At 38.1% G+C, this 8908-nt stretch overlaps 2 protein-coding genes across 4 annotated transcripts; one reads left to right on the top strand and one right to left on the bottom strand.

Annotated features, from left to right (window-relative positions):
• The first annotated feature begins 1685 nt into the window (after positions 1-1685).
• Positions 1686-5606, top strand: LOC120016412 (eukaryotic translation initiation factor 3 subunit J-A-like). Of its 3 annotated transcripts, none has more exons than XM_038869173.1 (7): positions 1686-1908; positions 2412-2474; positions 3354-3472; positions 3988-4124; positions 4558-4705; positions 4794-4950; positions 5281-5606. In XM_038869173.1, exons 2-7 carry the CDS (start codon positions 2462-2464, stop codon positions 5370-5372), a joined length of 666 nt encoding a protein of 221 aa, XP_038725101.1. In that variant the 5' UTR covers positions 1686-1908; positions 2412-2461; the 3' UTR covers positions 5373-5606. The 3 variants fall into 3 exon arrangements, with proteins under 3 accessions (XP_038725101.1, XP_038725102.1, XP_038725103.1); XM_038869174.1 differs by having other exon boundaries at positions 1693-1850; XM_038869175.1 differs by lacking the exon at positions 1686-1908 and adding an exon at positions 2169-2263.
• Positions 5607-6181: 575 nt separating this feature from the next.
• Positions 6182-8899, bottom strand: LOC120016710. Its single transcript, XM_038869613.1, has one exon. The coding sequence runs from the start codon at positions 8897-8899 to the stop codon at positions 6182-6184; it is 2718 nt and encodes a 905-aa protein (XP_038725541.1).
• Between the last annotated feature and the right edge of the window lie 9 nt (positions 8900-8908).

Here is an 8908-nt window from a genome sequence, read left to right as displayed (position 1 = left end):
AGCTGAAACCATTCTCTTTGTGCACTAATATATCAGGGAAATCTCTGAAGTGGCCGCAGGTAGGCACTTGCAGGTTCAGGCGCGTGCTTCCTCTCCGTCCAGGCAATGGAGTCCTCCTATTTCGGGAGTTTTCGAATTGAATGTTGATGGGGCTGTATTTGCGAGCGATCGGTCCATTGGAGTTGGGGGTGTTATCCGAGATGCTAAAGGGGATGTTTTCTTGGCATTTACTTAGCTGATTCAGGGGAATTTTGAGCCCATCATCGCTGAAGTTATGGCTGCTCTCCGTGGATTGATTATTAGCTTTGAAGCTGGCTTTCGGGATTTGGTGGTTGAATCCAACTCTGCCACCTTTGTTTCTGCTATAAACTTAGTCGTTCCAGCTTGCTCCGTTTGGTCACCTTCTTGAAGCTATTCACGGGGTGGCTCGTTCAATGGGAAGTGTAAGGTTTCAATTTGCTTATAGAGATTGTAACTATGTTGCCCACCACTTGGCCAAAAATGCCCAAGCCTTGGGACCTTTAAGTGTGTGGTTGGAGGAATTTCCAGATTGTATTGGCCCCTCTTCAGCGGGACCAGGGTGCTTTTTCGGTTTCTTAATATATTCTCTCTTCATCAAAAAAAAATAAAATAGCCAATATGTTAAAGCCTTTTTCTCAAATAAAAATGAATTAATTTTAAACAAATAACTTATGAATTTCTCCCTTTTGAGATTTAGTTAGTTCATCTAACTTACCTTTTTATCTTTTAACATGTTTGGAATTTTATTTACGCATCTTTAAATTCGATTGTTAGAATAGTCTAGACAAAATTTAAAAAAAATTTAAAATTAGAATGATTGACAAAACTAATTAAATTAATCTCAAGCATTATGCCCTTAAGTAGTTTGATCCCAATAATTCTCCCATAAAACTCTTTTTTTGTAGAGTCAATATCCGGTAATAAACCTGCAAATAATTGACAAAAATGAAGTATAATGCGTGGAGGTGATTTGGGTGTCAATGAATCTGCGATCTCCAGTGAGGAAGAGGAGAGAGAAAAAGAAAGGTTAACGTTTTTTTAAAATTTGGTGCCCTAAACTGTCCTGGTGCCCAAAACCCTTGTTATGATTATTTTACCCAAAGAACAATCTTGTGCGTATCATAGATGATTTAGATTTCCATAAATAATAGTTTTAGGAATTAGAATAACATCTTAACCTTTTGCTATCACCAAAAGTCCAACTTTGATTTTTGGATTGACATTCCTCTAATATTGTTGTTTTTTCTTTTTGAATACCTTTAATATTGTTGTTAATGTTCAAGTGGGATCACGTGATTCTATTTCTTGAAATTGGAAGCCCCAACTAAATTAAAATTATTTTAAAAAATTGTGATTCAATCTTTGACCTTTCAGACTAATCGGTTGAATCTTAACAAAAAAGTGTTGCTTATTGATGTGTGAGTCGATTATGATAATACTGATTTTATTTATTTTTTTGCTTATAAAAAAACACTCAATTTTTTGTTTAACAATACAATGAAACAAATGAAATGAAAATAAAAAGGAGCAAACTGTAATTTGATATATTTGAGGGGAAGATCTGTCATCTGTTGAATTATGTATTCCTTTGTGGAATTAATGAAAATATCATAAAATGAATCTCCCATAAATATTCTTTTATTTGAACGGCGCTTTTTTGACTGAAACGTCTGCACCAAACAAAACCCTAATCCTTCAAGATTTTGGAATCACTCGTTAGCTTTTCTCTGGCGTTACTTGGAAGCATTTTCGCTCACAAATTAGGGTTCTTGTGGTTCCGTTAGACCAACTTGTAGCGTGCTTCACTTTTACTCAGCCCGGTTTGATCGGTGCGTACTGCCTTCGTTCTTTGATTCTGGGGCCTCATCATTTCTCTTTTCTTTTACGGCATGATTCCTTTAGTATTCCCTGAATAATTTAACCTTGGAGTGAACTTAATCTGACGGAGTTTTTGGTCGCAACAGTTTTTTTCTTTTCTTCGAGCAGTGAATATTTTTTCAATCCGATCTTTGTCTTTAGAATCGTAGCCTTCCAACAAATTTATTTGCAATTTTATGTGGCATGGATTTTTGGTTCTTTATCGCGCTGGATTTGTGTAGTCTATAACTCGAATTATACCTTGGTGTGTCTTTAGGAGATCTGTATGATCTGGTTAGTAAGTAAATTCCAAGAATCAAATCTAAGCCTCTGACCTAATCTTATTCACAAGATAATCAACACTTGGAACTTCGAAGTAGTTCAGGTATTGGAATTGATATTTGTGGATGAGGGATGCATTAATTTTATGCTGTTGCATCAACTATAATATTATCTATTTATAATGATTGAATCTTGATTGTGTTGTTCCTGGATAGTGGATACCTGATGCACCTTTAATTGGGGACATGCAGGAAGTGTCTAGACTTGGAAGGCTATTTGTTTTAATTCAGGGTCTGCAAAGATGGATGATTGGGGTAAGTATATTTCTTTGCATTATCAGGGCCTACAATCTTGGTTTCTCTTGAAACATTGAAGTTTTATTTTTAATTTGAACTGAATGGATGTAATAATTGTTTCTTGAATTTTGAGGAATATATTTAGTAGCTAACTCAATTGGTCTCAGCCCTAAGCACTTTTTTTGCATTCTCTTTAATACTTTATGATTCATCCTATTTGTGCTTCTTTTTTTTTTCCTTTTCTATAAGAGATGCTCACTCATATTCTCATTTTGAAAATGAGTTTCAATCCTTGTTAGCATGGGAAATTATGTGTTCATTTATCGTCTTATTTTGTGTTAACATATCGTCTTATTATGTGCTTTTTTCCGCTTTGAGTGGTATAATGAAGTTGTAACAAGGTACGAAGCTTGTCTTTTACGGGATATTGCCGTTTTTAGATAGGGATGTGTAACATAGATGTAAAAAGGGAGGAGCATTCAGTGTTAAAGTTTCCTCTATTGTTATCTCAAAATTGGTACTCTTTCCTGATGCTGAAAGACAGGTCACTCCACCCTTTTAAAAATAGAACAGATTGTACCAGTATTATAGGCTTATAGCCTTACAAAGTGTGACTGTTTCAATAATACTCTTGAGTTTTGACCATTGATTTTATGTAGCAAACTAACTAGCTGTTTGGTTAGGCTTTTCAAAAGCTCATTCATGTATGTTGACCTTTATTAGAGTTTAACTGGTTACCATTCTAATGACTGATTAAGAATGTTTCGATAATGTTAAGCTATTTGGAATTTTTTAAAGATAGTTCAGTTGATTTTTCTCAATGTCAATTTGCATGTTATTGTATTAGATGCTTATTGAATTCTTATTTATTTATGTGGATAATGACAATGGCTGCAGAGGAGGAGCCTATTTCATCCCTTCTTAAGAAGGAACAGCCTAAAAGTGCTTGGGACGATGAGGATGTAGAAGAAAATGACATAAAAGAATCATGGGAGGATGAAGATGAATCTATTCCTGTACGAAATTCTCTTCATTTCTCATTTTTTTGCTTTGATAAAAATGATATCCTTGGTGTTCCAAGAATCAACACTTGTAAGCAACTATGTAACTTCTTCTTCACACTAAAACATAAACAACTCCCGTGCACAAGGCTCCCACAATGGGCGAGGTCGGGGACATACAGGATGTACACAACTACGCATACCTTACCTTCACATAATATGCGGAGAGACTGTTTCTGGAATTGAATCCGTGACCTTTAGGTTGCACCCATGCAACTCTACCACTGGGCTATAGCTCGCCTGTTTCCTTCATACACTAGTCAATAAATTGGTTTTGTGATACGTGTGGTGGTGCAAAATGGAAATATTGACTTTCCACTGATCCATGCTTCTCTCATTTCATGTATTTTTTTTCTTGATTTATCATCCAAATTGGTTCCTTGTTTGTGATATGTCTTCTCTCTGGGAGGACTTGTCATATGACTTGACCTTTACATGCTTTGTAACTGTAATCTCGCTTATGTGGTCAGGCACCTGCACCAGTTCCTCCTACTGAGAAGGTTTCAAAAAAGATTGAAGCAAAACCTAGTCAAGAAAAGAAAATAACTGCCAAAGAAGTCAAGCAAGAGCCTCTAGATCCTGTAGCAGAGAAGCTTAGACAACAGAGGTATTTAATTTGTGATTGGTGCTATTTGGGGGGTTCTTGTTGACAATCGATCACATTCATTGTTGTTATTGCACAACAGTGAAAAATATCTATATCATTCTAAACTTGAAATACTTTATTCTTACTCTTAAGGAAGATGCTTAAGTTAGTGGGATTGTTTATATAGATATTTCAAATTTTCAAGTTTAATCATCTTTATCTTGTATGTAGGTTTGTATATCTTTTACGTTTGTTCTAAATGTGCTGCAATGCTCCACCGAAATATTTGGGATTGCATCTTATTTGTATTCATGTCTCTGCTCCACAGAGAACTAGGAGGTGGAGGGTTACTGCGCCATTCATTCTTTTGCATCTTGATTTTCATGTCTATTTGCTTGTCTCTGCTTCATAGGAAAATTATGGGTGCTCATAGACATCTTTCTATATGCAACAGGCTTGTGGAAGAATCTGATTATCAGTCCACCACAGAATTGTTTGGAAAAAGGGGCGATGAGAAATCCCTTGATAATTTCATTCCTAAGTCTGAAAATGATTTTGTGGAATATGCAGAGCTTATTTCTCATAAACTTCGTCCATACGAGGTAGTTTGAGATTTATTTGATTCACATGACTTTTTAATTGGATGGGAGATGGTATGAAGAGTATGATGATGCTTTCTTGTTGTTGCAGAAAAGTTTTCATTATATAGGATTACTAAAGGCAGTAATGAGGCTGTCAATGACAACTCTAAAAGCATCTGACGCAAAAGAAATTGCCTCTTCTGTCACAGCAATTGCGAATGAGAAACTCAAAGCAGAGAAAGAGGCTAATGCTGGCAAAAAGAAAGGTATGAATAGATTTTGGTTTCCATGTCTATGCCTATGGCAGTAATGAAATTACATGTAAGTTGTGCACGATCTGGATATCTAATGTGAGGATCTGATAAAATTAGAATATAAAAAGTAATTATTTTGATGGTTAGACTACAATTCTTAAGAACAGCAGATGGTGTGAGAGTTCCAATGTACCTCACAATTCAGGTCATCCAGGCAGTTGGTGCATTCTGTTGACTTATTGCCAACTATTGTTTCTTGTCTCTTGTCAATGTATACAAATTTACTAGTTCTTGCTTTTTGTCAATTTATAGCTCATCAACTTTCTCTGCCTTTCACTGCAGGTACAAAGAAGAAACAACTTCAGGTTGATAAAGCAGAGGATGACATTATTGTTGATACCTATGATGGTGCAGATGACTATGATTTCATGTGAGCGCTGCTGTAACTCGATTTGGAGTTTTCTTTTCATTCTTTTTGGAGCTGTAAATCAGGAGCTAGAAGTTTAATATACTACAGGAATTGGGACAAGTATCTTCCCGTTATAAGTTCTTGAAATTGATCGAGTGTGATGATATGCAATATGTCTGATAAGAAGAGAGGGTTTTGCTCGTCATTTTTTATTGAATGTAACTTGAGGTTGACTCTAGAAGTCTCTTTTAAACGCCTTCTTTGTTTTGTTTTACGTTGCTTTGTTTCGTCTCCTGCAATGAAAATGTCTGATGGCACCAAGGCAAACGCTGATTTTACTGCTTCATCACATAGAAATACCTATAAATGGGACATTATTGTGATGCCATCACCGTGATCAATTGGAGGTTACTTTCGGCAGACTGCAAGTAGCTCATGCAAAGAAATGGGATATTAATTTTTTTTATAATCTATAAAATGGGACATTATTGTGATGCCATCACCGTGATCAATTGGAGGTTACTTTTTACTTCGGGCAGTGACTGCAACTAGCTCATGCGAAGAAATAACACTAAGATACAGGTCTTTCTAATCCAAACCAGTTTATAATGCAGGTCCCCCATGTACACCAGCTTCAAAAAGCAGTGTCTTGTGACATGACGTACAATCACACACATCGACTCCAAACTCGCACCTTTTCGCATAATTTCGACATTCGAACAGAATAACAGGGGGAAAAAAACTATTCCTGGCGCAAGGATAGGAGATAGCATTTGCCGTTAAAAGACAGTCAAAATGTTGAGGGGGTTCAGAGAGACGGAGGGCACCAAACAATCATGAATCTGGCTTTCGGAGTTTAAACTTGGTGCAAAATTCCTGGTATGGTTTGGAGCCCTTTTGCCATTCTGCGAACTTCCTCTTCAAGGCATTGTGCGCTTTTAATTCCTGCACCCCAAATTTCACATCAGGAGTATCAAACTTTAGTTTGATGAGGCATAGATCATCAAACATCTGTAGTCCAACAGTCTCCATATTTTCATTAGGAACAGACTCCTCTTTGTGCACTTTGGCAATCAAAGTAGTATAACTCCCATCTTTATAAACACCATTATTCTCAGAGCACTCAAAAGCAGCTGGATGGTATGAAATAAAAGGTTTCGTTTTCTGAGAGTCAACGCACACTTCTTCGGTGTCATCATCAAGAGAGACAGCAGCATCATCAGGAAGCTGAGGCAAATGAACTGACACAGATGTTTCCTTGGCCACTTGCCTAACTTCTTCACATACGAGGTCAAGCTCTGCCTCTGGTGAGAAATCATCTACTTCTTGTGAATTTGGACACCCATTCTGACACTCATGAATTGTTTGTAGAACAGGAAGAGGAAGAACTGGACCAACAAGGGTATCACTAGGCTCCACTTTGCGAGACCACTTACTGCTGCGGCATGAAGGTTTCCTCAAGAAGAAAGGAGGCAATTGGGGTAAGTCCGGAACTGTTAAAAATTCCAAAGAAACCTTCTTCTCATCTACGAGTACGTGACGAAATTCAGAGTAGCTTGAAAAGGCAAGCTGCAGGAGTTCCATAGGCAATTCTGCCCATAATCTTTTTGAGGCAACCTCACAAATGCTTGTGGGCACACTGATGTCGTCAAAGACAACTGTGGCCGCCGGAGAAGTACGAAACTGACTGAACCCACAAATCTCCAACTTTTCACTTAAAATCTCATGAAACTCTGAGCTAAACTTTTCTTTCAGCTTAGTTTCCTTTCTGACACAGTTATTCATACTTGAAGCAAGAAGTTGAGAAAGATCACCATTTAAATAAGCATTAAGGTAATTAAGCTTTAGATACTTATATCTTTTGGGAAATTTGTACACCTCATCACCCATATCATACAGTGCATGATCTTCAACACCTAGCAATGGGTCTCTGTGAGCTACTTCAGATTTTTTAACCAATTTCCATGAGGCATAATATCTTTGAGATTCAAGCTTTCCAGACGACATAAGCCTAATTACCATAAACCCAGCAGATTCTCCTGACACAGATAGCAACGAAGTAAGATCCTTGCCTAGGAGTCCAAAGCCTAAAACTATCTCTTTTTTCTGCTGCCAATCAACCCACGTGGGAAGGGCATCCTTTGCAAAATCTTCTCTGAGAATACAACTACCACAGGGACACTCACGCCCAGACAACAATAAATTTGAAGGAAGCTCCCATGCATAAAGGGATTTGCAGTAGTTTGAAATTTCTAGAGTACCTGTACCAGAACCCTTACAAGCAGGCAAACAATGACCGCAGCAGAAGAGCTTAAACTCGTCATTCCAAAATGATCCCAATGCAATGCAAAACCCTGAGTTAGTAGCCCATTCATAGGTAGCATCCTTTAACTGTGACCTCAGTTCAGATAATCTAAATACATCGATGAAGCAAGGTTTATCAATATTGTGTTCCCACTGCAATATTGGCATCAAAGGCCTGCGCACATCATAAATTACTAGCAAGCTATCAGAAGCCAAAACAAACTGGAATCCATTAGAAACTGCCTTTGAAAATGCAAGAAACTGCTTTTCAGTTGTTGAGTACATACCCAACATCTCAATTTTTGCTAAACAAGTCATCTTAATTTCATCAGCCCTTACGTCAACCAGGAAAACAGCATCTGATCGTGCAACAATCAAAATCCTACCATGCCAGCTGAACTCACAACCCAACCATCTAGCACTCTTTGAATGACTAGAATCATCCCAGGAAACTCTCAATCTAGTCCCTTTAAAATAAGCAATCGAGCAATCCGATTCCATATCAAACAAGAACAATGCACCACTTTCTAACAATACCAGGCACTCCTCAGGCAAATGTGGACTCCAACAAGCTCCCGCAATTGCACAAGTCTTAAACCTTTTACAACCCAAATAACTCAAAAAAGGCCTTTTCCTACTTCCACTTAATTTAATACTATACCAATCGACAGAATACATAGTACAAGCCATCAAATACCCAATGGTAGCATAGTCAGAAGACTCACTTTCAAAACCCCAAGATCGCACTACTGGGTTCACCAGAATCCTGAGAATCCGATGACTAGACCGCTTTTCTGCCCTGAAAATAAATTCGTTTTCAGCATCAACCTTCAAATTCCCATCTTTAACAGAAAGCACCAAGAACCCAATTTGTTCAAGGTTCTCCCCAGTTGGAAAAAACACAATAGCACTATCACCATTGAACTCGAGGAGCTGAAGGCGGTTGTGCGACAATGAAAGGGAGGAAACTGGGTCGTTTTGTGGGCCAAATATAGAGTCAATGGAGGAAGCGGTGGAAGGAGGAACTGAAGGACAAGTAGTGAAGATGTACCTGGAGAGCGAGAGGCGAGGATGAGGAGAAAGAAGAGGAGGAGCGAGAGAGGGAGAAGAGAAGAGTTGGGTGAGGGTTTTGGGTTCTGGGTTGAATAAAAGAGGTCCGAGCGCAGGCTCCGACCGAAGGAGGAGTGGCGGGTCAAACACCTTCCCGATTGGGAACTCCGGCTTCAACTCCTCCGCCAAGGACTCCATACCCTGATT

Source organism: Tripterygium wilfordii, chromosome 15 (genome assembly GCF_013401445.1).
Source record: "Tripterygium wilfordii isolate XIE 37 chromosome 15, ASM1340144v1, whole genome shotgun sequence".
Classification (NCBI taxonomy): Eukaryota; Viridiplantae; Streptophyta; class Magnoliopsida; order Celastrales; family Celastraceae; genus Tripterygium; species Tripterygium wilfordii.
Note: the sequence above shows the minus strand (reverse complement) of the source record. Positions and strands in the feature narration are given on the sequence as shown.